The 27,387-nt window shown below is 39.6% G+C and overlaps 1 protein-coding gene across 3 annotated transcripts in view; it reads right to left on the reverse strand.

Annotated features, from left to right (window-relative positions):
• Nucleotides 1-27,387, reverse strand: part of dlg5a (discs, large homolog 5a) — a 38,661-nt gene that overhangs the window by 1,999 nt on the left and 9,275 nt on the right. Inside the window, exons 2-32 of one of the 3 annotated variants that reach the window (XR_014533186.1) lie at nucleotides 25,157-25,225; nucleotides 23,703-23,865; nucleotides 22,785-22,928; nucleotides 21,526-21,709; nucleotides 19,737-19,993; nucleotides 18,694-19,006; nucleotides 16,609-16,839; nucleotides 16,273-16,457; nucleotides 16,015-16,140; nucleotides 14,694-14,826; nucleotides 14,461-14,588; nucleotides 14,179-14,354; nucleotides 13,979-14,082; nucleotides 11,233-11,325; nucleotides 10,138-10,974; nucleotides 9,852-9,972; nucleotides 9,329-9,473; nucleotides 8,482-8,606; nucleotides 8,274-8,363; nucleotides 7,919-8,081; nucleotides 6,280-6,442; nucleotides 5,997-6,130; nucleotides 5,750-5,914; nucleotides 5,453-5,636; nucleotides 4,863-5,011; nucleotides 4,192-4,352; nucleotides 3,848-4,044; nucleotides 3,501-3,644; nucleotides 3,102-3,229; nucleotides 2,360-2,469; nucleotides 19-128 (exon numbers count right to left, since the gene is read on the reverse strand). Coding sequence is in view for 2 of the 3 variants with exons in the window: in XM_083539242.1 (XP_083395368.1) it covers nucleotides 19-128; nucleotides 2,360-2,469; nucleotides 3,102-3,229; nucleotides 3,501-3,644; nucleotides 3,848-4,044; nucleotides 4,182-4,352; nucleotides 4,863-5,011; nucleotides 5,453-5,636; nucleotides 5,750-5,914; nucleotides 5,997-6,130; nucleotides 6,280-6,442; nucleotides 7,919-8,081; nucleotides 8,274-8,363; nucleotides 8,482-8,606; nucleotides 9,329-9,473; nucleotides 9,852-9,972; nucleotides 10,138-10,974; nucleotides 11,233-11,325; nucleotides 13,979-14,082; nucleotides 14,179-14,354; nucleotides 14,461-14,588; nucleotides 14,694-14,826; nucleotides 16,015-16,140; nucleotides 16,273-16,457; nucleotides 16,609-16,839; nucleotides 18,694-19,006; nucleotides 19,737-19,993; nucleotides 21,526-21,709; nucleotides 22,785-22,928; nucleotides 23,703-23,865; nucleotides 25,157-25,225 (5,442 nt within the window). In the remaining variant the exon portion in view is untranslated. Of the gene's footprint in view, nucleotides 1-18; nucleotides 129-2,359; nucleotides 2,470-3,101; nucleotides 3,230-3,500; nucleotides 3,645-3,847; nucleotides 4,045-4,181; nucleotides 4,353-4,862; nucleotides 5,012-5,452; nucleotides 5,637-5,749; nucleotides 5,915-5,996; nucleotides 6,131-6,279; nucleotides 6,443-7,918; nucleotides 8,082-8,273; nucleotides 8,364-8,481; nucleotides 8,607-9,328; nucleotides 9,474-9,851; nucleotides 9,973-10,137; nucleotides 10,975-11,232; nucleotides 11,326-13,978; nucleotides 14,083-14,178; nucleotides 14,355-14,460; nucleotides 14,589-14,693; nucleotides 14,827-16,014; nucleotides 16,141-16,272; nucleotides 16,458-16,608; nucleotides 16,840-18,693; nucleotides 19,007-19,736; nucleotides 19,994-21,525; nucleotides 21,710-22,784; nucleotides 22,929-23,702; nucleotides 23,866-25,156; nucleotides 25,226-27,387 lie in introns of all 3 variants that reach the window. The other 2 variants (XM_083539243.1, XM_083539242.1) reach the window with 2 other exon arrangements.

Below are 27,387 nucleotides of genomic sequence, written 5' to 3' on the forward strand. Positions count from 1 at the left end.
CTACATCAATTTCCAAACCTGTGAAGAATTTGCTGTACTCCTGCTCAATCTTCTGTGCAACCTCAAACTGTTCCTTGGAATGTTTCTGAGAAACTTTATCCCGCAGATACACCGGATCTTTCAGTTCTCTATACACAGGGAAAGAACGCATCATGATTATATATTCAATTATATGATCATAACTATATACCTGTTTATAACTATACAATTATAAACACTATTAATTATTACTGCTAGATTCGAGAAACATAATAAAAATATAGTGTGGCTTCCTGCAACCTCTAAAGGCTGTGCCCTTCTGGTGATCTAGTTATAATACGAAGCATGTCAAGCATAACTTGAAGCCTGACAGGAGGCTTGACTTTAGCAGCTCCTGGGAATCCTTCAATTTATAGTGCTCTACTGGGGATGATTTCATCATTAGTTATCTGTGTCACTCTTCACGTGAATATAATGAGTTATAAAAGCATCACTTATTCAGCATTACTAAGGTCTGTGCAGTTCAGCATGTATAGTGTGAAGCAGTAACACATTATGATAAAGGAACGTACTTGATTAACTGATGTTTTATAATAATCAAGTAAGTAGTTTTTATAAGTACCTTAGTATCCATATGGATAATTAACCTAGTTGTGAGATTCACGTGGATACAATTTGTTCTCATATGCAGCTGAGATGATATTTTCTGGGTAGACTTTGGCATTTTGGAGCGGAGCAGAAAATCATGTATTTTATTGGACGGTTAGAGAGAGCATAATCAGATATGGCATTAAGCTATGGTTTCGTAACCTTGAAATCCAGGTAATGTCTAAGCTTGCACGGCTGGTAATAAATAGCAATGTAGACCATTGGGAGTAAGGAAAATGTGTCCCTTGAGTCACGGTATGAACAGTCGGTTCTTAGGGAAGTATACAAAATCTTAGCCGACCCATTTCATGTACTGCAAACAGAGTATGAACTGTCGCCTTCTGGAAGATGGTACAGATTTCTAATGTGTAGGTATAATTGTTTAAAAAAGTATTTTATACCTATACCAATCCAAATGTTAAATGATGAATGAGTCTTTTAAGGGTAGGGGTTTTTTTTCTGATGCTCTTGTTAATGTTTTTGTTGGTCCAATGCGCTTATTAATGTAAACACCTTGAGTACAACACAAATCCCCTTTGGGCGACAATAAAGTGTATTTAAATTTCAACAATAGTCGAAAAAGCTTCTGCTATAAACCATCTGCTTAGAAGAAGAAGCTTTCAGCTGCTGCTATCCACCTTACAGAAGACTTGGTAGTCATTTTACAAATGACTTCTGAGGGGTTTCATTTATCAAAAAGTGCACAGAACATTCTAATTTAGCGCATATGGACCTCCAGTTGCGCTAGAAAATGACCATTCATCATGTGCCTAGACTCAGTTGTATGTTGATAAATGCCACACATTCTAAATTATTCTGCGTACAGCCACACTCATTTGCATCAAGAAACTCCCCCAAAACTGCCTCTTTATAAGGGTGATTAAATAGATGTGTGTGCAATTTATTGCCCTATTTATATTAGGAAAATTGTTCACATTTATCAACAACCAGTGCTTGTTTATGCAGTTATCCAACAGCCAATCAGGTGGCAACAGAATAATGTAAATGAGTATACAAATAGCTTTAGTTAATGTTTTCACAGCAACCATGAAAATGGCAAAACTTTAAACATGACATTTTTTATTGGCAGATGTATTGGTTTAAGTATTACATAAACTAAGTAATGTGTTTACAGGGTGTACAGGCTGAAACACACTGGTGAGAGATCAGAGGATAATGGTCAGACTGGTCTGAGCTCATATAATTACTCTTTGCTACTGTGGTGTGCAGAAAAGTGTCTTACAGTCCACAACACATCAAACCCTGAAGTGGATGGGCTCTAACAGCAAGCACAAGAACCTGAGGCCATCATGAGTACAGATATAATGAATACATACTTATTAAACCAAGAGTAAATTAGTTGGATACATGAAAAATATATATTTTTCTTTAACTGTCCTGCTGCAATGACTCTGTGCTGCCCTGGTGTTGTAGTTCACTCACCTCAAGGTTTAAAGTAATGATATTTGAAGTAGATGCTTTTCTGTTTACCACAGATAGAAAGAGTGATTATGTGAGCCAAGTTGATAAATGTGACCTCTGGTTTCTGCAGTGGAGTCTGCGAGGTATAAATCAGCCTGGCAAGACTTCATTAAGGCAAGTAATTTATGTCTTGACCCCATAGAAACGGCAAAGATACACAAAATAGCAAAGCTACTAATCCTACATGGAGTAATTTTTTTCACTCTGTTGTATAAAAATAAAATAAGCTTGTAAGGATTTGGAAACTTACTTTATTTGCTTTGCATTTTTGTAGCGAATGAAAATGACGATTGGATATATGTGAACGCTGTGAAGCCTTTCGATGGCATGGGGTGCAATGTCGAGCAAACAGTGAGAATCCTAAGAAAGAAAAAAGCAGGCAATGTTAATATCTCAGTTTGAACATGAGTTTAGTGTTATTCTATGGCCTTCACACTCATGGGAGCTGAATCTCTATTAGAAGACGACCTTTGGTATGTACTAAAATGGAAGATCTCCAGCTGAAAGTGCATATTAAATATCTACAGGATTTATGTGATGCAATCCTGACGGCATGGTGGAATCCATGCTGTGGTGAAATGAGGCCCTTACCTTAGTATAGTGTTCCAATAAAGTGAACAGTGATCATAACAAGGTATGACAATCAAATTCTGAATGGTTTGCAAACTCACCCTAGAGTTTTTTTTTTTCACACCACAACTGTTATATATGTGTGTGTCATAAAAATAATTGCATCTGTTACCAAAACACACACACACACACACACACACACACACCCAGAACTTTGTCTATTTTTTTAACAAGAAAAAACTACAATGCATTTCTATCCAGTCTGTCTATTTACTGAATGTAAACATTATTGACATATCTGGACAAAAGAAATATTCATGCCTATATTGCTTGGTCAAAAATATCAGGACCGTGAAGTTTCAAAATGTGCTTGTAGTTTCTGTCTCACTTAAAATTTGACTGGAAAGAAAAACAGGGCAGACCTTGTCTGTGATCTCCTTGATAGAAGCAACAGTTGTGACATCAAAATGGCCGCTCCTTCGTTTGTAGTCAATGAAAAGGCAGTCCTTTACCCCTCGTTCAATGGCTTGCTGAGAGGCCTTCATCACCTCTGAAACACCGCAGAAGAAAAGTTACAGAAAATAAGCTTCAAGCTTTGCCCAATGAGTAAGCTTGACTGTTGGGAATATTACAGATATGAGAGCAAGAAAAAAAGTCAACTGAAAAGAAGCTTTTGAATAAGGCTACATGAAATACATATTACTCACTGTAGCCAAAAAACTTTATACGCATATTAACAAACAAGCAAAAACATGTGGTAACAAAGTGCAACAGAACATTAAAGTAATATTGGGGGCTACTGTGAACTAGAGTAAACTCACCAAGTACACATCTGCTGAATTTCCCTGGATACTCTTTGACCAGCATGTCTTTAACTGGGTCCACCAGTGGGCCCAGCAGCAGCACTGGCCTGGGAGATGTGCAGTCAACTTTCTGCACTCTCTGATAGGCAAGGCTCACACAGTCTAACCAAACATTACAAAACAAGACACATCTGTATAAATGGCTTGATCCAGAAAAAGTATAGTTAAATATTAAATAAACATAAAAATGACTGAACTATAGGATCATACAGTTAACACTGGTTTATTTTATTATTCTCATGTCAGAAATACAGCATAAGATTAATGCATTGTATTAATCACATCATTGCTGCAGTCTAGCTTACCCTCTAAAAATGGGATAGAGTCTGTGCTAATGGCATCCAGGGCGAGCAGGTCTTTGCCATCTTTGGAGCTGCTGCGTTTGTGCTTCTGTTTTCTGCGAAAGAAAGATCGGCGTGCAGCTGCGGAGAGCGTTTTACTCGCACCCGTCTCATCCTTCAATTCAGTCATGCTGTGTCTACGATAGAACTCCTGATCCATCCTGCAACACATTGAAACCAGCCTATTTCAAACCGAACCGACAGCTCTAATAATAGCTCTATATTACACCCACATGCCATACAATAGTACATTCCAAATGATCAAATACATTCAATCATATGCTAAAATCTCACTAACATGTATTTACTGGGAATTTGCCCCCTTTGCATCTTTTGTGCATTTTCGTCAAGTTGCCAGGCCATCCAGGTGCCGAAGTTGCCATTCGGTAGTGTGTCATCCACATAGAGAATGTCATCCTTCTTAAAGGAAATGTCCTGTTCTGTTTCAGCCACTCGGTCATAAAGTGCTCTGGAAGAAAACGAAAAAACAAGGAGAATGTGAAAGTCTTACATCAGTGTGTATGAGCTTTTGTGGGGATGTTAATACTCCTCAGCCCTGCTCATTCAGGTTGTATAGATCTACATAAATAGTTTACTACTGATCGACAAAATAAATGCAGGGAAGAAAGCCCTGCACAGCACAGCTGCACAAGAATTCTTTCACAACCCAATCTATTTCTGCATATTGCTGTTCTTTTCACTGCCACCACTGATACTCAATCCTTTTTCAGACTCTAATTAATAGTCACCATTAGAATAATGGTAAAATCGAGACAAATAGCAGACTCTTACATACAGCATTTGTAGTGGACGCAATTTCTCCCTCAGCCTCACTTATAATTAAAAAAATGAAAAACTTCACTTTACACAGCGTGAACATTAACCGGGTTTAGGACATTTCAAATCAGCAGATTCGTCTGTCTGTGTGAAATAGATTAATAAAGAATACATATGCTTATGGGACAATGGTCCACAGTACCTGATGTAAAATCCATCTCCAGCAGTATCTTTAATCCGGTTAAACTCATCCACACGTTGCTGGACTTTTAGTGTGACCACTTCTACAGGCTTCAGCATTTCCAGGTAAGCCTCTTCTGCAGTCTTATTCTTCATAACCAACGAGTTATACTGAACAAAAAGAGTGGATGCATAACTCAGAAGGATAAAACACAGTGGATGTGAAAAGCAGTCAAATCTTTCACCTCCCAAACTGTGACTATGACACCTGTGGAATGAAAACCATTCTGTAAATGATGGCCCCACAATCATTCTCCATCTTGGGGGAAAAAAGTGAATGTGCTGCTAGATGAGATGCTTTGTCTGGATGCGCGTAAGCCTCAGAGCATGCTCCACATATTTGTCAAAAGGCTAAAGGCGATCGGGATCTTAGTGAATTCCCTTTCATTTTTCACAAAGACAACTTATGTTGAACAAGAGTGGAAAAAGAACAGAATATCAATGTTCAAGGTCTAGAGTTGTACAGACACTGAAATGAAAGAACTATAAAGCAGCTTGGGAGCAGATTTCTGCACTTAACAAAAGATGCCTCTAAGATCAAGGGCAACTCACCTCCAAAATCATGTCACCAGGCATTAGGACATCTGCCAACTTAGCAGGACCATCCTCCTCAAGAGTCTCCACAAAGATCCCACACACATTTCCACCACAAACCTGAACACCCAACTCCCCCTGAGTCTTCTTCACAGACACCACTCGGGGCTCTGGAATCTTCTTATTGCTCTCCGATGACATTCTGGGACAGAAGCATAAAACTTGTATATGTTATGTAGCACTTTTTTTTTTTTTTTTTTTCCTTCATTATCTGCACTGTTGTTGTGTGTTTGTTTAAAGTGTAAAACACAATACCGGATGAAGCTGTGTGGGCTGGTGGTAGGTGTGGTCTGTTTGGATGATGGCGTGAGGGTTCCTTCATCCTGCTCACTGAGTGTGTCTATGTTAGAGTGGTTATCTGGTGTGGTGGCACCGCTGCCCAGAGGAGTGGATTGGCTGCTCACTGGCTCCATCCGAGAACTACAACCAAAAGGCCTGACTTAAACCGCTGTCCATATAACATAAGGACAACTAACGGTAATCTCAGTTGCATGATGCATACCTGGAGCGGGAGTGGTTTCCCAACTGGTACATGTGTGGGTTGTACTGCGCCATGATTGTGATGGTGTCACATTGCTGACCTATGACAAGACGCGCCTGCTGCTCAGTGGCATTACGCAGGTTTATCCCGTTATACTGGAAAAGATCAGAGGAAAGTCACTAAACAGACATAAACCAAACCACAAACATTCAAAAGTAAACAGATATGATTCATTCCGAATCGCAGTTATAATAATTTTTATGCTCACTTGTACATGAAGATTGAGTCTAGCCATAGCACTGACCTCAAGTAGCTGGTCCCCGTACTCCAGGCCTGCCTGGTGAGCAATACTGCCTCCAGTGACCTTGGACACAAAGATACCGCCATTCTCACCACTGACGATGGAAATGCCCAGAGGTTCAGCGCCTTTGTGTACAATCACGTTTCTCGGCTCCTCCAGGTACGGCCTTGTGAAGCACAGACATTACATCATAGTCAACATCAGATATCGGCTCTCCCGCTCAGAACAGTGAATACCGACCCCAGTCGTTCTGAATGTCTGATACTCCCCATGGTGCTCAGGGGTTGAGCTAAATGTCAGAGACTGCACATTGCCCTAGCATTGCCTTGCAGTGTGGAATTTTAGGAATAAGGTAGATTCTCTATACTAGGATTTTTAGACGTTACACTTGATAGAGAATGGAGTGCTAGACACTGTATTGGCTTTAGCTCACACAAGTCAAGTGAGGATAATATGCTGATTTCTTTCAAACATAACACAGCAGGAATAACAAATTAAGCTGTTATGTAGTACTTCAAGACTGGAGTTGGGAAACGCTGTCCCCATAGAATGTGGTCCGTGTTGTCTGCCTTGACAGACACAACCAGTGAGCATCTTCATGCATCTGGCATAGAGGGATTGGGCATTAAGCAGACTAAAGAAAAAGCACTAAAGTTAAAAGTATATACAGAAACAAGTCAGACAAATCAAAAGGAAAATAAGCATAGGTCCAGAAAGGTGGGGACTACCAACTCAAAAAAGACCTGCAATGATACCCATGCAATGCACTAAATAAAAGTTACAATATTAATAATAACAATATAAAGGGGTAAAATGCCACCAGTGATAAAAAAAATAAAAGCACAGCATTTCAGATTCACCATTCAGCAATAAATATTTTATTTATTGATAAATTTTAAATGAACCATCATCAGTCATGTGTGCAAATATTCTTAAATTTTTCTCAATTTCTATTCATTTAATAAAGTAGGAAGGCCTTTTACAAATAGCAAACACTTTGTCCTTCATCTAAATCTAACCAACTTTCTACAATTTATTCCATTCAAATAAATCATGTTCATTTCAGTCAATCCAGTTCTGTTCTAGGGACACAAAAAGCAGAGAGTTCCACAGCCAGTCATAAAGAATGCAGGTCTTTATTGCAAAGAAGCAGTTCGATCAAGCATTCCCTGTGCATGACTGACAAGAAACAAACCTCAGGCTCCTGAGAGAGGAGAACCTAGGCCTAGCAGCCAGAGGGATTCTCAGAAATGATCTGTTATGGTACAGAGATCTGAAAGATTCATAGCAAGCAAAGAGCAGAGGTAGAAGAGACACTGTATAAAAATCTACAAAGCAGCAAAAAAGACCGAAGGAAAACAAAGTTAAACAGATGAATGCAGCAAGAAATGTTAAAACCATAAAGGAATTAGTCAGCTAATGGAATAAATGGCTAAAAAAAATGAATCACCCTTGAACTGACCTTTGAAAAATAAGGGGGAAAAAAATCTCTTTCTATTCACACATTCAGATCAGGTTTCTGAGTGAGCTGTTGCTGGGCAAGTGCCTGAATGAACTGAACAGAATGCTAGACATACATTAGACATGCAAAAGTGAGCTGTTGCTGGGCAACAGTGCATTAGGATTGATGGGAGAGCTTTACCTGTCCCTCCTGTGGTCTCCTGTGGGTACGGGGCTCACGGAGATCCGTGTGGAGATGGAGTTTTGGGACTGGCTGGAAGCAAACGAGGATGTCTCAAGATTGAGTGGGGACAAGGGTGGGGTGATGAGACAGGGACTGCTGCACTCTGAATGGGATAGAGACCCTAACGCACACAGAGACACAGAGACAGATAGACTGTTACCGTTTGGAGAAGATACAAAGAAGTGTTGAATCTTAGATTTAGTATGAAAATGTGACTGTATTAAAGTGTTATTTATTTATATTTATTGCAATAAAGTTTTTTTTTTATTAATGATTAAACAATTAATAAGGAATTGTAAGGGGGTTTGCATACCTCTGTCAGAGGCCAACATTGAGCGTGGATACCGTGGTGTTGGAGGGATTTTTATCCTTTCTGTGCGATACTGTACATTACTGGATGAACCTACAAAGCAGACAAAACCACTCAGGCACATGAAACACTATGAATGAGAATCTATGAACTTTGTCCAAAGACTAGCTCAAATGGAAGAAGATGAGAGAAAGGCAAAGTGGAAGCTGACCGAGTCTGGCACTGGACGGCAGCGAGTTGGTGCCATGAGAGGTTCGACTGCTGCGGGAGGACTCGGAGTACTCAGCAGAACGCTTCTGGCTAAGGTCCAGACTCAGACGCCCTTGATGTTGGGGGCTGAGACACAGACACAGGGCCAGATGGAGAGTGAGGAAAAAAAAGCTCAGTGAGAAAGAATCACACACAGCAGGGAGAAAACAGTCATGGCATCCAGTACCATGTGAAACAGGAACACCGAATTTCAGCATTAAGGACTTCAAAACATTTAGCCATTGTGGATCCTGAATACTTTTTGAGATCTACGCAATACAATTTAAATTTCGCACCCAAGGTTCACAGTTAGAATTGTAAAACTTTTTATTAAATATAACAGCTTAATAGTTAGCTCACCTACCTATAATTGTAAAAATTATGTCTTAAAAGCATTTAAATGATTTTTTTTATTTTGTCCTGTATGCATTTCTGTTGAGCAGCCTTTTTGCAGTGTAAGTTTTATTTATTTAAATTAATGCGTGTCCACATATTTGCTTTTGCCTTGAAAAAATGATTACTGGTGAAAGCAATGAATTGTCCACATGAGGGCGCTATTAACACTTGGTTTTCTTTCCGTGATCATTCTTCAAAAATAGTTACAGTTCGAATGTTTGACAAATACCTACTTTAAAATCAACCCAACAAACCTGTACAGCTCAGCTGGGTTCTGAAAATAACCCCAGAATCCCAATGAACTCTTAACCAGAATTTGTGTTCTTGTGTTACCGCACCTTAAAAGAAGTGTTTGGGTAGCTTCTAAAATAGATGCACCAATTAAAATGTAGCATGTGTAGACCGTAGAGTACCTGGGATGTGTGTGTTGATGGCAGATTTGGTTGATGACAGATGGGCAGTTGCTGGTGTGCACTCTGTGACTGCGGACAGTGTAAACAGGGTTCCTCATAACAGCTGTCACTGCTGTGCATGGGGCCAAACCTCGATGTATTGAGTCTAGAATGAAGACCAAGGGCATATATCTCAAACAAAACAAACGCTTGGACTTAATTGGTTGCTCTGTATATTTCTGCCTGTGTTTCTAATGTAAAGACTATTTCTGCATTCTAATGTCTAATGTCATGGACACAATACTCTGGGCTCTTTGGGAGCCCCTTTGTCAGGCCTGAATGTAAATACAGCTGCTCCAGGCAACAAATAAAATCAGCTACCATGACCAAATGATAAATATAAACATCTGAAATTGAATTATTTAATTTATTGATGGAATATGTATTAAATGAGGTGTATTTACTGCAACAGGAAACGTGAGGATGAAAACAAAAATGTATTCAAAAACTAAAATGAGAATTTCATTACAACAATGTGACTTACTGGGTGGCAGATTTCCGTTAAGGAGGGTGGGAACGAACCCCACGCTGTGTCTGTAAGGGCGGCTAGGAGATGAGCGCAACACATCCCTCTGGTCCAAACTGTCTCCATCATTAGAGTAGCTCTGTTCAACACACTCCCATTAAGTTACATGAATTTGGCATAAATTATAGAAAGAAGTGAGACAAACAAAAGTGCACAGATATCTGAAATCTATACTTGCTAAATACCTCAATCTTCAAGGTAAATGAGGTTACCTGAAGCAGACTTTTAAGGTTTCCAAATTTACCTGAAAGCTATGGAGAGGGATGGACTGAGGGGTCATCCTACGCCTTAGAGCCGGGGCTGATTTAGGACGTGGACGTTTGACCTCAGGTTCGTCGAGCCGCGTGCGACCAATGTCCTCTTCACATGATTTCCTAGAGCTGAGCACCCTGCCCTCGTGTCCAACGTCTGTGAAGCACAAATTCCCATTACATTCTTCCTGTTGGCTCTCAGTAATGGTGGAGTCAGAGGCTGAGCTGCCCTGCTGCTTTGGTTTGAACTTGAATGAATCGCTGCGTGTAGGTGGGGTTGGGGGTGTAGTCATGGTGTCTGTTTTAGAAGGTTGGGGTGAATGGCTGGTTAAGTATTCCATTTTAGAAGGAGTCTCTGGTCTCTTGAAGGTGTCTGCATCAAAAATGGACTTCCTTTGCTTAGGCGACTTGTAGATGGACAGCTGGGCTGGGCTTTCTCCAGCCATGGGAACTCCGACAACCATTTTGGGCCAGGTGCCACCACTGTGTTTGGTGTCAGGCGTCGGATCCAAGGAGCTGCACTCGGGCCCGGCTGACTCGGGGCGAGTGTAGCAAATCTCCTGAAAAGCGCTGGGACCATAACGGGCACACAGAGTGCTGGGGTGCAGAGTAGAAGGAGAGAAGGGCTTCCTCTCCTCAGAGTCAGCTCTTTGCTTCCTCCTTTCTCCACCTGCTTCACCACTGTAAATGTCTGTCTGGGTGGAGCTATTGTGCTTTAGATTCCGGCTGTTCCGAGAATGGACCTCTGACATGTGAATTCTGCCATTGCACTTATCTGCCTCCCTCAGGCTCTCAAAAATGTTGTGGCCTGATGAGCTCTGAGGAAAGAACTAACCAGAAAACAGATATTAATTAAACAGAAGCTTCTAAAAATATGGATCCTTAAGAAAGAAATATAGTGATGCAAAACATAAACTACACTAAGCAGCTGACACGGGTAGCAAAAGACCAAACAATTACATCCTGTATCAAAACCTGTTTTTTTTTTTTGTACTCCTACAGCAACTGTCACAAGCTGTATGATATGTAGAAAAAGGATCTCCACAATTTTAAAATAAGATCACATGTGCATACACAATGACACACACCTTCATGAGTGAGAGGCTGAGTGAGTCCCTGCAGCCCCTCAGCAGAGCCTCACACTCCGTCACAGATTTGTTATCCAGCGCAATTCCATTTATCTGGGGGGGAAAAAATATAGGTCAAGACTCCGTAAAAGAAAAGCATGAGCAGACTTTATAACTCTAGTTCCGTTGCATCATGCATTTACTGGAGGGGGAAGAGACAAGTGTATATTTTTGGCATGCTTTATTTATTTACAGGCTGTGCTCCTTCACCATCTTGCACACAAAATATGAAAGGTGCTTACATTATGTGTAAATAATATTCCAACATATAAAGAGCTGTATAAATTATCCATCTGGAATTAATGCATTTGTGTAAATGTTCTGTAAACCAATAGGTTGCAAAAGCTATTAAAAAACAGCTGATGTACAGTACCTCAACAAACTTGAGTGCACCCCTCACATTTTAGCAACCATTTTATTATCAGTTCTTAAGGGACAATACAGATTTACTGTCCTCTAAAAAAATCACTCAACATACTGCCATTATTGTCGAAATAACTGGCAACAAAAGTGAGTACAAGTGAACATGTCAAAACTGTGTCCAAAGTGTCAATATTTTGAGCCCCACTGTTATGTAGCACTGCCTTAATCCTCCTGGATATGTAACCAGAGCTGCACACGTTGTTGCTGGGATCCTCTTCCACACCTCCATGACATCGGCGGAGCTGCTGGATGTTAAGACACATGGCGCTTCTCCACCTTCCGCTTGAGGATGCCCCACAGGTGCTCAATAGACTTCAGGTCTTTACTTACTTGGCCACTCCATCGTTTTCACCTTCAGCTTCCTCAGCAAGGAGGTTGTCATCTTGGCCCAGTTTCTTAAGGAAGGACATCATGTTCTGCATCTGAATGTCACAGTACATACTGGAATTCATGTTTCCCCTCAATGAACCGCAGCTCCCCAGTACCAGCAGCACTCATGCAGCCCCAGACTATGACGCTACCACCACCATGCTTGACTGTAGGCAAGACACAATTTTCTTGGTACTTCTCACCAGGGTGTTGGCCCACATGCTGGACACCATCTGAGCCTAACAAGTTTATCTACGTTTTAGACCACAGGATATGGTTCCAGTAATTCATGCTCTTGGACTGGTTGTCTTCAGTAAACTGTTTGCGGGCTTTCTTGTGAGTCAGTTTTAGAAGAGGCTTCCTTCTGGGACGACGGCCATGCAAACCGACTTGCAGTATGAAGTGTATGGTCTGAGCACTGACAAGTGGACCTTCCGCTTCTGCAAACTCTAAAGCAATGCTGCAGCCCTCATGCATCTATTTTTTGAAGCCAGTTTTTTGCACCTGATGCACAGTTCAAGGACTCAACTTCTTTGATGGGCTCCTGCGAGGCCTGTTATTTGTGGAAACCGTCTTGGAAAACCTCTGTATGACCCTGGCCACTGATCTGTAGCTCAGTTTCAGGTTGTTACCGATATTCTTATAGCCTCGGCCGTCTTTGTGGAGAGCAACAATTCTAATTCTCGAATCCTCAGAGAGTCTTTGCCATGAGAACATCCAGTTTTTAGTCTGAGCAAATTGTACTCAAAGCACTAAATTTTAACTGCTCTAATACAAGATACACAAATTTGAATGGTTCTGCCAAGCAGACAAAAACATAAACATGATGAATAAAACATGTGGCTTTGCATAGTTACACGACATACAACTGTTATAACTTAGCGTGTACTGCTGTACAAGCTGCACCTAGGATACTCTAAAATATAGAAATTTCATTTCTAGTATTGTCCCTTGAGAAGATATAGTAAAATGGTTGCTGAAAAGTGAGGGGTGTACTCACTTTTGTGAGATGCTGTAATATTGTGTTTCAGTATTACTGAAGATTACAGAAAAGTATTATAAAAAAAAATGTAAATACCCATCTTCTTAACAATTCAAATAAATTCAATATAACAGTTTGTTGTGCACTATTTTTGAATTGTTAAACCAAAAATACCAAAATGGCAAAAAGCTACAATGTGCAAATAAATGCAGGCTTTTATTCCGTATTGTGTTCCCATTCTCAGATTTTCCAGATGAGGGATCTGGGTAAATACGAGGTGGTATTAAAAAGTTTTGAGACTGATGGTGATAACTAGTAATTTCATTAAGGACAGCAAGTTAGAACAAAGAGCGAATGTAAAATTCTGGGCAAATCTGCTACAGAAACGTTCGGCATGACAAACGGCGATGCTGCAACGAGTCTTTCGAGGTGTTTTGTGCCACACGCTTCAAGAGTGGAAGAACATCACTGAATGACGAGAGATCAGGAAGATCTTCAACGAGTTCAACCCCGTAAAAAAGTCGAAACCATTTGGCAACATGTGCATGATTATTGTCGGAAAACAATCTACGTGATCTCGCTTCCACACCCACCCCCTACTTCGCCCTCTTCCCGAAGATGAGAATCCAGCTTAAAGGTAGCCGTTTTGACACCATTTCTGAGATTCGGCGCGAATCGCAGAAGGTGCTTGATACGCTTCGAAAAGAAGACCTCCGGGACATATTCCAGAAGTGGCAGGAATGCTGTGAGCATTGTATTGCTGTGCAACAGGACTATTTTGAAGGTGATGCTGTTTAAACGTATATAAATAAAGTACTACAAAGCCTATCTAGAAAACCTTCTGATACCACCTCATAGATGAATCATGGCTTTCACATCATTCAACAAACATGAATACTTTGGACCAAATAATGCAGACCCTTGCCGACTTACAGCAATGAGGCGATCTCCAATGTTAAGGGATCCCTCTCGGGTAGCTGGGCTGCCTGCTGCTATAGCAGTCACATATACTCCACCCTCCAGGCCAATGCCACTGTCTAAAGAGACCATCCACATGAGTAGAGTTAGTAAAGAGAATCACACTTATTTTCCTTTAACACATTCCAGTGTAGAGAACTGATTAAAAGCTATACCTTTGTGCCCAATGAGATTAATGTGAACAGGAGTAACTAGTCTTCCACCTAAAGACTTTCTTCGACGCACCACCATATTGATTACCCCTCCGCCGTTAAGCACAGCTTTGATGACCTGCTTCCTGTCTTTGTTAGTAAGGTCTACGTCATTTATCTTCAGCAGCCAGTCATTCACTCTGAAAGGAAAAACAGACAGCAGGTTTGGTCAAAGTTACTATGATTATGTAAGAAGTTATTATCAAGAAAGCACTTATAATAGCTGGGGGAAAAATATTAAAATACCTTAACCTCCCATCTGCAATACTTCCTTTGTCCACCCTTGTAACAAAAATCCCACAATCGCCTGGTAAATATGGATCATTGACCCCCTCTGCAATATCAAACCCCAATGCCTTCAAGTCCATGTCATCCTGCTCAGAAAACAACAGATTACAATTACTGTGCATTGCCTCATCGAGGACATGATGGACTTAAAGTCAGCGATGCTATTGTGTGGTGTCATTCTAGAGAGTTACCCTGTCCTTCTCAAACTCCACCACTTCAGTCTCCCATTCCAAGGAGTCTGTATCTATGGCCGAATCATGCGAGCTGTGTGCCAGCAGTGGGTAGAATGGAGTCTCCTTCTCCTGCTGACACTCCATCTTTTCCCTACAGCATACAAAGCACAGCATAACACAACAGCCATTACATCAGAGCGGGCCGTGATGACAATCAACTACATTCACTGAGAACTTTATTAGGAACACCTATACACACACCCATTCAGACAATTCTCTAAATCAGCCAATGGTGTGACCGCAGAGTAAACAGGAGGTCTTTTGCACAAAAATGGATCTTAATCATTTTGACACTGAGGCTGGTTTAAGTATTTCTAAAACTGCTAATTTCCTAAGTTTTTTTTTAGTGAGCAGCACTTCTGCAGAAAATACATTCTTGTAGAATCTATGATGGGAAGAACTGAAATTGTTGCTAGAGCAAAAAAAGGCTCTATCCAGCATTAAAAGAGTGTTCATAATAAAGTGCTTGGTGAGTGCATACTCATGCTGTCACTATTCTGACTTTAGAGAGCTATAAGCTGGCTCTAAATGATATATTTAGGTTTTAATGTTATTTTGAAAAGTAAGACCAAAATGTACTGTCCCAAAATACTGTATAAATATATTAGAGGGCCTGCTTAGATAAATGATCATGATCCTGGACTGATAACGTGGTCATGGATAATTCCACTCCACATTTATGTTTACCGCAGCAGCTAGCAACACTTGAATTGAGGAGTTCTTCCATTTAAACTATGACCAGTATTACATTGGTAGTCAGGTTTAGAGCAGTACTGATTTGCTAGCTGCCTATGCTGTACATGTATCGATTCGAGCAAAAATTTTATAAATAATAAAATCGGTGGAGTTGTGTAGAACAAGGTGTCAGCAGGACAGTCAGTCATTAACTTACATATTTAAAATAGGTAGTTATATATATAATATATTATAATCTAACAATTCTCTTCTCTTAGACATGAGAGTTTAGTAAAATAATTGTATACACAATCAAAATTAAATGCAGTGCAAATAGTGTTGTCTTACAAAGTAAAAAAAAAAAAAAAAAAAAGGATAAGTCTACAGCGGGTCAAAAACAAAAATTGTAGAGAATATTGGCAAGCAATCACCAAGATACAGTACATAGACCAAAGTAGAGCAAAGCCTGGAATGTGTCACTAATTTTAAAGCGGGACCTTGAATATATGTGTATTCACTAATCAGCCACAAGAGGGCGCTTTATGCAACAACAGTGGCCAGCAAACTTATCCCAAGATTTTAATAAAAGCACTAAAATGCTCACTTGAGTTCTTTCAGTTCTCTGACAGCGTCGTTCTTCTGTTTCCTCATGTCGTCCAGGTTGCGCAGGGCATCAGCGAGGTCGCTGACCGCACGATCCCTTTCTCTGCGCAGGTTATCGCACAGAGTCCTGCCATACAAAGTTTAGAATAATGCAGATATAAAACTAGGGCCATATAATGTGATAAAACATTTGAAAGAAAAAAAATATATAAATAAATAAGAAATTATGCAACTTGTGTTTATGGAACTGTGAGAGTACCGGATGCTTTCTCTCTCTGCCACAATCTTGTCTCTCTCCTGAAAGGCCCAGTCTCTGCGGCACTTTGCCACCTCGGCCTCCTGCACAGCCTCCTTTAGTTCCTGAGACATTGCCTCACACTGCTTCCTTAAGACCTCAATCTCTTTATTGGCACGCTCCATATCCAGAGTGGCTGTGTCTTGTTTCTGTTCACACAATACAAAATTTAGCTGCTGGATACAAAAGCTAAAACATAATATTTATAGCTTCATCGTCTTTATTGCTAAAGTTGAGAATATGTTGCTATCAGAGCAAACTGCAGAGTTTGACACAGACCTCATTAACGGGTGTAAATACCTGTCTGGCCTGGTAGTACTCCCGCAGTAGCTGGTCCCTCTGTATAATGGCTTCAGTCCTTTCCTTCCTGGCCACATCTCGCTCCTCACGCACTGTTTCGATGTCTTTGCAGGCCTGATTTAGTTCCTTCTGAGCGTCTGCTTTGTCCTTCACTTCATGGCAGTATTTCTCCAGTAGCTCGTTACGTTCACAGATGGCTCGGTCCCGATCCACCAGTGACGAGTTAAGCTCCTACAAAATAAAACATCAGCAAATGCAACATGTGCTCTATTATTTATCTGAACAATAATAGGGAAAGACTCACAGGCTGGTAAAGTCATGACCTTATTTCTTTTTTAATAGGGCACTACAAAAATGAGGGCTTTTAAGCAAAATCATGACAACCCCCAATAAATTATACTGCCAAAGGTTTGCTTTTTGAGCACAGCATTCCACGTTTAGTGCAAATTTTCTCTTATAATTCCCTCCACTCTTCTGGGAAGATGTTTCAGTAGAATTTGGAGTGTGTTTGTGGACATTTATGTTCATCAGCCACAAGGATGTTAGTAAAGTCTAGGGATGCACCGAATATTCGGCCACCGAAAATTTCCGGCCGAAAATGGCCCAAAAGTGCATTTTCGGTATTCGGCTGAAAGACTTTGATCACTGAAAAAACACGGCTGAAACAGTTGGTTGTGATGACGCAAACAGAAACCGTGTCCTGCACGTGCTTGTCTGAAGCAACATGTCTGCGGTGTGGACGTATTTCAGTATATCTGAGAAATACACACGGATAGCGAGTTGCAAAACATGTAATGCCGAAATTTCAAGAGGGGTGCGTCTGCAAAGACTTTCTCCACGTCGGGTTTAATTTATCACCTGAAATCCAAACATCATGATCGCTATGCTGAACATGAGAATAACGCGGCACAGAAAAGCAAAACCCCTCCGAGCACACGCACTCCGTCTGTGGGGGACGTTTTAAAAAGGCAGAAAGTTTTCCAGTGATAGTGTTGTATTGTTGTATCTTTAAGCAGTTGCACTTGTTCTGAATGCACTTTGTTTTTATGAAAGAACATATTTAATTTTACAACCTTTCAGCAGGCCAGAGGGCAGAGGGCCTGTACATTATTATTTAATGTACACATGAGTGCATTTAAGTTAAACATTTAAGTTTATATTTTTATTTATTTTATCCTGTGCATTGTTGCAATGTGCTATCAATAAATATTTTCATAATTTGTAATTGATTTAGTCTTTGAAACTTTAATATTGATTTATGCAATTGAAATGCCTTGATTTTAGTAAGTTTAGTACACAGCCATAGCCATAAATGCAACGGTAATAATAATTGGCATAATTTCTTTCGGTGTTTCGGTTTTCGGCCTTGCTTTCCTCTTTTTCGGTTTCGGCCAAGAATTTTCATTTTGGTGCATCCCTAGTAAAGGCAGGTACTGATGTAGAGTGAGGAGGCCTGGGGTGCAGTCAGTGTTCACATTCATCACAAAGGTGTTCAGTAGAGATAAGATCAGAGCTCTACAGCAGGTCACTCAAGATCTTCCTCTCCATCGCCATGCTGGAACATGTTTGGGTTTGCAAGTTCAAGTGAACGCAAAGTTTTATTATACCGCTATATATATATATATATATATATATATATATATATATATATATATATATATATATATATACACACACACTATATATATATATATATATATATATATATATATATATATATATATACACACACACACACACACACACACACACACACACACACACACACACACACACACACACACACACACACACACACACACACACACACACACACATATATATAAAGACACAATTGTGGGCCTCCAGCTTTGTGGAATCAGTTTGGAGAAGAACCACATATGGAAGGAAAGGTCAAGTAGCCCAAAAGTTTTGTCCATATAGTAATTGCACAAGGCAAGAATACACATGAAACATGTATTTTACTAGTTTTACAAATATTTTCTCTGTGATCTATAAACTGTTAAAAAAAAAATCAAATAAATACAAATAAAAAAAATACCCAATGACCCTTATCTATCAGTATCCCAGCATCATCACCGTTACCTGTCTGAGTGCTTCTAATTCCTCACTGGCCACCATCTTCTCTGATGAATTGTTTTTGAGGCGTGCTTCAGCCGCTTCCAGTTCCGTCTGCAGCTTGTCCACTTCTTTAATGACCTGGTCTCTTTCACTCATGATCAGCCTGTATTCATTAAACACAGAGTCTCGCTCCTCCTTGTACTTCTCAGCATCCTTTACCGCCTTCAGCTGGAAGTTCTTGTAGCGTGTCACCTCTGACTGCAGTCTCTCCATCTCTCTTTGCAGCTCTTTATTCTGAGCGGACGCTTTATTCAGCTCCTGCTGCACAGAATCAAATCTGGGGGGGAAAAAAAGCAACCAAAATTGTGTCTCAAACAACGTGGTGCATTGAACCTGAGCATAAAGCCATTAGTTCTCCACTTGCCTGGGTCAGTACAGGTTTTTGATGTAATATATACTGTACATGATAATACTTTGACAATATTTATTTAGTGCCACATTGTGCAGTTTGATTCGTGGCCAATCCAGCTGGCTCAGCTACCATGGTCCTGCCACTGTGAATCTGTTTAAACAGTCTGCCCCAAATGAAAAGGGGGTGTGTCTGAGGATTTGCTTAAAAAACATCACTAGCTAAAGTAAATAAGCAGAGGTTGGGAAACATTCTAGTTTTCCCTTTTCCTGTAGCAATTTTCCTTGTGAACAGTCATTTAGAGAATTTTTTCCCTCATAGAAACCTCAGCAATGTAGCAGTTAAAAACATCAAAATAAAGAGAATACATTTTATAATGCTGCTGCATATTTAACAATTTCAGTCTGTTCTTTACTCTAATCACCTGTTGCCTATTTACACCTGTAACATTTTTAAAATACTTACGTGACCTGCTTAACACATATTTGACTTCAAAATGTAATCAGAGATATCTCATCAATGTCATTTTTTGAATATTATTCCCCACTTTTCCCATATTATTACCCATATTATGACTGATTTGGGAAGAAACCATATTCAGCATAAATGCATATGTGTAGATGAAAATGTATATTTCCAAGTTCAGCTTTCTTCTTACCTCCGAATAGAGGCCGAGTACTGTTGTTGGTAGTGCATGGCTGTGTCTCTCTGCTTCATCAAAGTTTCAGTCTGTTTCTGCAGCCGTCTGTTCTCTTCCTCCGCCTGTTCCAGCCGACTCAGGTCTGTGTTGTGATTGGCTACCTTTTCGCTGTATCGCTTGCTCAAGTTGTCATACTCTTTCTTTAACCCCTCCAGCTTATCCATCGCAGTGTCATAAAGCTTCAAAACTTCTGAGGACCCATTCTCCCTAATAACCTAGACAGGAAAACACAAGACAGTTCATCCTTTATTTTAACAGGATGGCAAAAATCGAATGTTCAAATAATTTGCATAATACAAACACCAGATGGCAACCATGTATAAGAAAGTAAGAAATTTCTATTTACGTTTTCAGTAAGCACTTTTTCGATTTCTGTATATTAAATAACAAGTCATCAAAAAAAAAAAATTTATTATTTCCAAAGAAAGTATGATATATTTCCATATAATTATTCCATAATCAATACATTGACTAAACTTTCAAGAATTGTCATCCTAAACAAAAGTCTTCCATGTATACATTTTATTTTTTATAAACAATAAGACATCGCAAATTGCCTCTGGTCAACCCTGAAAGGTCACAGGTCTCACTCTGACTTGCTGAAAGACAGGCTTCTGGATTAAGACTCTGGTTCTTGCAATATTCAGCAACTCTAAGTGTATTAGTCTCCACTTCCATCTGTCAAACAGTCTTTGCCCTTCCAGTCTGCTCTTTTCACTTAGAGTGATGTGAGTGCAGACTTTGTTTATTAACACGCCTGGGCAAAGGCAGGATGCACTGCACATTTGAAAATGCCCTGTCAGTGCAGCTTCCATCATACAAACCAAACAGGCCATGTGCACACAGTGCCCCTATACTCTACTGCTCATACAGTCAATATATTATTGCCTCACTGCTGGATAAAAAAAAAAGTCTGCACAAGACACAGGGAAAGAAGCCAACATTGTGTGAATGTTTCCACAGTTTTAATCTGGAAAGAAGCCCAATAAATCAGTCAGCAGGAGGGAGGGGGGGGATTAAACCGGAACCATGACAGGTAGCCAATACGAGTGGCGCAGGGAGACGTGTTCGTGTTTACCCAGTTACATCTCATCAAACAATCTCCAAGATTAACAGCTTATGACTGGCACCATTTAAGGTCAGATGAGAGATATGGTGCTCATCATGTTGTTTGGATTCAGGGACAAGAAAACACCCTTTTGTGTTTTAACAAACTATTTTGTGTTTTAATAGACCATTTGGAAAAACAAAATAAAAACTTTATTTCACAGATCAATATTTTGATGCATGTGAAAACTAAATAAATAAAGCACAGTTTAGTTCATGTGCAGTGTAGCAGTTTAAAAATATATTTATTGGATGGGTATGAGCAGATACTGAAAATATTAGTGTCGGCATCGCGGCAACACTCCATCGCTAACGTTTACAACAGATATAAACAATGTTCATATCAGCCACAGAAAGCCCCATCAGTAAATAAAACAGAACACATTCTGGATGACTAACACTTGATTACATAAAAAGAAAAACTATGTCAAATAACCCCAGAGAAGCATTTTCTTGGCTATCCCCTATATGCTCTCAGCAAACTTGTTACCAGGCTAAAAAATAGATTAACTATCTCTTTTTCTCAAATCATTTTCTCACACAAAAACTGTATATCCAGAATTGTTCGAAACTCCATCAAAGCTCCACCAACTTTTACAGACCGTGCAAAGCTGGACATCTGTTGTATCATCAGATGTACCTGTTGTTGCTGGATTCTCATGTCAGCCACCTCTTTCTGGTCCTCTGTGTGTAGTCTCTTGAGCTCCTCACAGCTCTGTTTCAGATGGTTGTGCTCTCTTACAAGCTGAGCATTATCTCTTCTCAGCACCTCCATCTCCTCCTTTAGCTGAGACTGATCACTCAGGAGACGACTGTGCAGCATGCTGAAACACAGTTCAGTTCCTCTGTTATGCATCCTAATGCAAATTGCCCAGTAGCACAACAGGCGTTTAATTATTATTGCTGTATGTTGACCGAATGTGTGTTTACACTTAAAAAATAGAATTTGCATTTTAAATGAGACATGGGTCCCAGATGCACCAATATGTGAAAGGAGTTTATTGTGCAAAGATAGGAAATATTGTACCACGTCTATATCACAACAATAAGCGGCAGAAACGAGAATGTTATTAGTCTGACAAGTATCAATCATTCTTTTGGTTTCTGAAAAAATGAATCAATCATTAAAAAAAAACAACCAAGAATATAACTAGCAGCAATAATATTCTGAATCTGGCAAAACCTGGTGACATTTTAAGGTTTTTAAATGATTACAGTCTGAATAATCTACTTTAAAATTATACTTTTTTTAAACAAAAAATGTAAACCTTGTTTTTAAAAACATTCACAATGCCTTTATAGGACGCATTTAAAAAAAAAATACAAATATATATATATATATATATATATATATATATATATATATATATATATATATATATATATATATATATATATATTTATATATATATATATATATATATATATATATATATATATATATATATATATATGTATATATATATATATATATATAAAAATGCGTCTTATAAAGGCACATATTTTCCATGTTTTCATCTGTATACACACATTCCAATCAAGTAGAGAGGTCTGCAAGCAGCCACGTGTCCCTACATGACTACATAATACTCAGACTTACTGTAGCTGGCACATCTGTGCATGTCTAAATGCCTGCAGAAGTTCAGATTTTAATTCCAAAAGATTAGTCACAAACTTACGTTTGAACTAAAGCTACTTAAAAGAGACAACATTTGAGAGAACACCCTAAAATATTTTTTATAGAATACATCTTCAGGCAGGCAACAGAGCCATAATAACTCTTACTAATTAAACTACCCGTTAGAATAACAGCCCGCTGTTTGCAGGAAAACCCCACAGCAACCCCATATAAAGTTCGGTCCCTACTGACAGCAGGATAAAATACTAGAAAATGCTCACTGGTAGAAGTCGGCTTCCTTCACTGCCTCCTCGCACCTCTTAAGGGTCTTGGTATGCTGGTTCTGCAGAGACTGTAAGTCTGCCATGGCCTTCATGCACTGGGTCTTGAGCCGCTCATAGTCGTGACTGGCTTTGGAATTTGGCCTTTGGAGGCAAGAGAAATACATCAGTCCCTTCTGCAAGGGTGCTTTACTGTTACACAGATAAAGCACCGGCTTTGCATGGCATCACCAAGAGAAAATGTAGCAGCAGAATATAAGAAACCTTGGGTGGAATTACATTACATGTTAAAATGCTACGTTGCATCCTCGACTATAAGCTGCCTAACGTTTGTGTTCTTCAAAATTCTACATTCACACAAGCATGAAACAAAGTGTGAGACGGCCATTGACAGGTGTCAAGCGTCAAAGCAAAAGCACAATGTTTTCAATTAGAGCTTCTCAATTATATTCAAATTAGATATGGTATGGTAAAAATTCTTCAGGATAATCCTACGGTGTGCATGTCTTTTACATTTCTTTCATTCCCCGCTCACAACTTTAGCCACAATTAGTTCTCACTGACTCTCAACATGCAAAAAAGTGAAAAAAACTAAATTATGGCATATACCATATAGTGTCATACAATGTGTACACAACTTATCAGGAAGTAGAAATGATAACTGCTTTCGGTGAGTTGCATAACTAGTAAAGTTAAGTAAGTTTGTGTGAAACCTACCATATAACCAAAATATTTTGAAAAAAACGATGTGGCCACTGTTTCGAATCAGAGCACTGGATTGTGCACATCCAAAAGGAATAACACGAGTGCGCAAATGCCCACAAGGGACAAACTACATCTGTTGGAAGTGACCTTTACATGCACGTGAGATCTTAAAGGTTAGACTGCTTGTATCCTGAGCAGGAGAGAGAGAGGCACCTGCAGTCGTCGAAGGTAGTGCCGGGTGAGGCGAGGGCGAGCCGCTTACGAAGGTCATCTCGTTCCCTGGTCACCTGTCTCAGCTGAAACAGGATGGCGTCCCCATTCTCAATGGCCGGACGGTTGTCATTGAGTGCGGGTGGAGGCGAGGAGGCTTTAGAACCTGCAACATTGAGCACGTCACCGGCGCAAAGACACTTTACAGCATGCAATAGAAAAAGGAAACATAGAACAGGTGGAAAAAACAAAACAAATCTCACAAAAAAAAAGGAGATTCCAAACATGTCCTGTCAAACCCCCAACACAGAAGTGAGTGACTGTTTCAGGTTATGAAGGGGTACATAATTAGTGAGGTGAACTCTGTGCAGAGGCAAGCAATGACACACAAGTCACGGCAAAGCGCTAACAGTCTTTGACAAGTAGGCCAAAAGCAAAGGGCTGTTTAATAACAGTTCTTAAAATAGTAGGAAATAATAACTGTTTGCTAGGATCCTCATAAACACTGATGTAATCACCTGAAAATAAACTTATGAACCATCTGATCGAAAAACGTAATCAGGAACAAACCGTCCCACTTTTAATTTATTTTTATTCTATTAAGATTTAGAAAAAATATTTTAACTAAATTGGTAAAATACCAGACATTCTGAACACTTTATGTAAATCATGACCTTAAACAGATCGCATTCCTCTTCAGTCGTCTGGTCTCTGCCATGACAATCGGCTGCAGCTATTTCGAAAAAAGTATTTCAGATTTGCGTGGATTTTAATCCACGTGCACGATAAAGGCAGGCGACAAAACATGTCATTTGGTAAGGACAATTTCAGCTTGGGTCCTGGAAACGTTTAAATTGCTGTCTGCTCTATGAAGCGAAATTGTTTTTTTGATTTTGTTGAACGTCCTACTGGAGATTTATCTGACAGGAATGGCCACATTTGCTTCCTGCTTAAACTTAGGTGTGTCTTCTTTTCAAAACTGCTGAAAAGGCTTTGGGTTTCTGAGAGAAGCAAAGAACAGCTTTCGTCAAAGCCTGAAAGAATCACACAGGAGGGTTTTGTTTTCTTCTTTTGCCTCATCACTCAGCTTTCCCGACAGCCCATGCAGGCAGAGTCCACTGTATATTTCTCTGGCAAAACCTTCAGACCTTTGTGAAAAAGGTTTATGCTGACTCATTTGGACAGAAGACACCCATGGTGCAGCAATGAGTTTGCACATTTTCTTCCCCTGGCACTGAACCAGGTGTGTTCTGCTTCCTAACACATTACAGCCTGGCCATCACAACCCTCATTAGCACTTTTCTCGCTGGCAAAAATAAAACGCTGTTTTGGAGCTGGTAAAGATGCCTGAGACACAAACATTTACACACATGCAGACACACAAACATAGACGATATGGTGCAAGGCTGTAAGAATTAGCAAACGGCAAAAAGGCCTGTGATAGACATCCAACATACCAACGCTGCTGAGGGACGAACTGCTCTCTGAATCTGATGGCATTGTGGACAGGACACTGTATGTAGACCCTGTACAGGGGAGGAAAGAGGACAATATAATTGTCATTTAACAAATAAAAATAAACCCTTTTTTTTTTCTTTTTTTTTTTTAAAGGAATGGCAGGTGATTTAAAATCAAGGTCAAAAGGTTGAGTCCAAATCAGAACAAACCTGATATTTGATCATTAGTGAAATGACAGTTTAAAAAAATTCCTCTTTCTGTTGGTCATTACAAATCTTTCGTCTACATAATTCAGGATTGAGATTCTTTCCCCACTGTGAAATTCGCAAATTTGCATCTGAACATTATTTGTTGTATAACATTAGTTGTGTTCTCACCTGCAAAATGTTGGTGGAAGTAAGCCTCCCGAGATTTTTTAAAAATACATTTTCATTTTAAACTTAATTGAAGCCACAAGACTGATCTTAAATTTTGGATGTGATCGGTCCCTTTTTTCATCCTAAATACATTTTATAGTGGTCAGTGACGCCAGTATCGGTAAATGATGTCAGTAATGATGAACACACATAAGCTATTCCTAAGAGAGATGCGCATGTACATAACTGAGGCCGACACGATTCGCATTTCAATGAATAGTTAACAATACGATCCATTAAAGATACATATAAAGCAGCTACCGAGGCGATGTGATGTGATTTACCCCATTGCGATTTGATTCAACACAATGCGATTTGATGCTATATGATGTCATGCAATTCAATGTAGTAAGCAAATCATAAATCAAGTCTTCTGACTTTTAACGCATGGCCCTTTCATAAACATGCTTTTGTAGTGCTTTTTTGCGGATCCTAGCACACCACAGAGCTGGAGCTGTTGATATCATACTAGACTGACACTCGTCATTCAAAACGATGATTAAACAAGAAAAAGCCATCAAATCTTTGCGATTCTTGCAGGGCTTCCACTCGAGGGCCCTTTTGCCTCCCGCTTTTTGTGAACACAGTGGTGACAAGATCGTGTCTCATTATCAGTTCTCCTGTACTTCACACAGAGAGGCTGCTGCAGCGCCGAGCTCGTCTCGTTTGCTTACACCCTTGTAGCCTCAGGAGACGTCAGCGCTCTGCTTTCACATCGACACCGGATGATGAGAGAGAAATGCACAGATGTGCAAACCGAGCTTTGATTTAGCCTTAAGAGAATACTTCAGAAATTGCGGCAAGGTTTTTTAAAAAGTGAGTAATTTAAGAGATTTCAGTGCTAGTTGATCACTTTCTCAGCTTTATGGCTGTAGCCTAGTAATTACTGATGTAGGATGCCTACTTAAAAGAAAACATGTAGGAATTAAATGAAATCATATAATAACTGAGCAGAAAATGAGTGCATGTGAGTGTATAATCATGGTTAAGTATTTATAAAGGGTCTGATGACAAAGCCAATGATTGATGATGATCAGTGCAACAATCGAATCTCAATTTTTACTGAAAAAGACAAACCGCTAGTGAGTAAAGGGTATGCATATTTTTTTATTTTAAATTGGTGCCTAGTTTATTGCATCATATTGTGTAGAAGGTTGAGATTTACACTCCTAAGTGCTATGTGTTACGTGACCTTGCTGTAGTTTAAGGAACAAAGCTTTTGAAGGCTTTGAAAATCGATGCTAATTACAAGTCAGCTACTTTCACTGGGGTAAGGAAAAAAAAGAGACCCTTAATGAGTCCTGAATTAAAATTTCTGATAGATCTTGTTTACGTGCGTCCGTCAAGCTGTCTGAGTTTATCGTTCATGCGCACTCAGCTCTGTGCTTATGGAAAGTGCGCTTAATCGCTCTACAGCACCGCATCAATATACCAAGGCAATGCAAGCCTTGTTCTAAAACTTATTATAAAATCCTTACTATTATTTTGATTATTATAATAAACTCTCTAAAAGCATGAGATATTACGTGCATTTATTGGAGCGAAACGATGTATTGTAATTTATGCATTTCTTTACAAATTCAGACAGTGTTGGAGCTATATGTGGACCACTGCTGTTAAGAGCTAGGAGAAGGTCTTACCTAGTTTTCAAACCCATATTTGTTCAGTTCCATTCAAGTGAAAACCAAGACCAATGTCTGCTGTCTGCTAAACTCATTTTTCTTTCTGTATGATTGCGGGAGAAAGTGAGTTTTTTGCCCCACTGTTTTGTTGTTGTTGTGAGCTCAAAGCTGGACGAGGACTTCTCACACAAC

The sequence above is a fragment of the Silurus aristotelis genome (assembly GCF_946808225.1).
Source record: "Silurus aristotelis genome assembly, chromosome: 4".
In the NCBI taxonomy this organism is placed as follows: Eukaryota; Metazoa; Chordata; class Actinopteri; order Siluriformes; family Siluridae; genus Silurus; species Silurus aristotelis.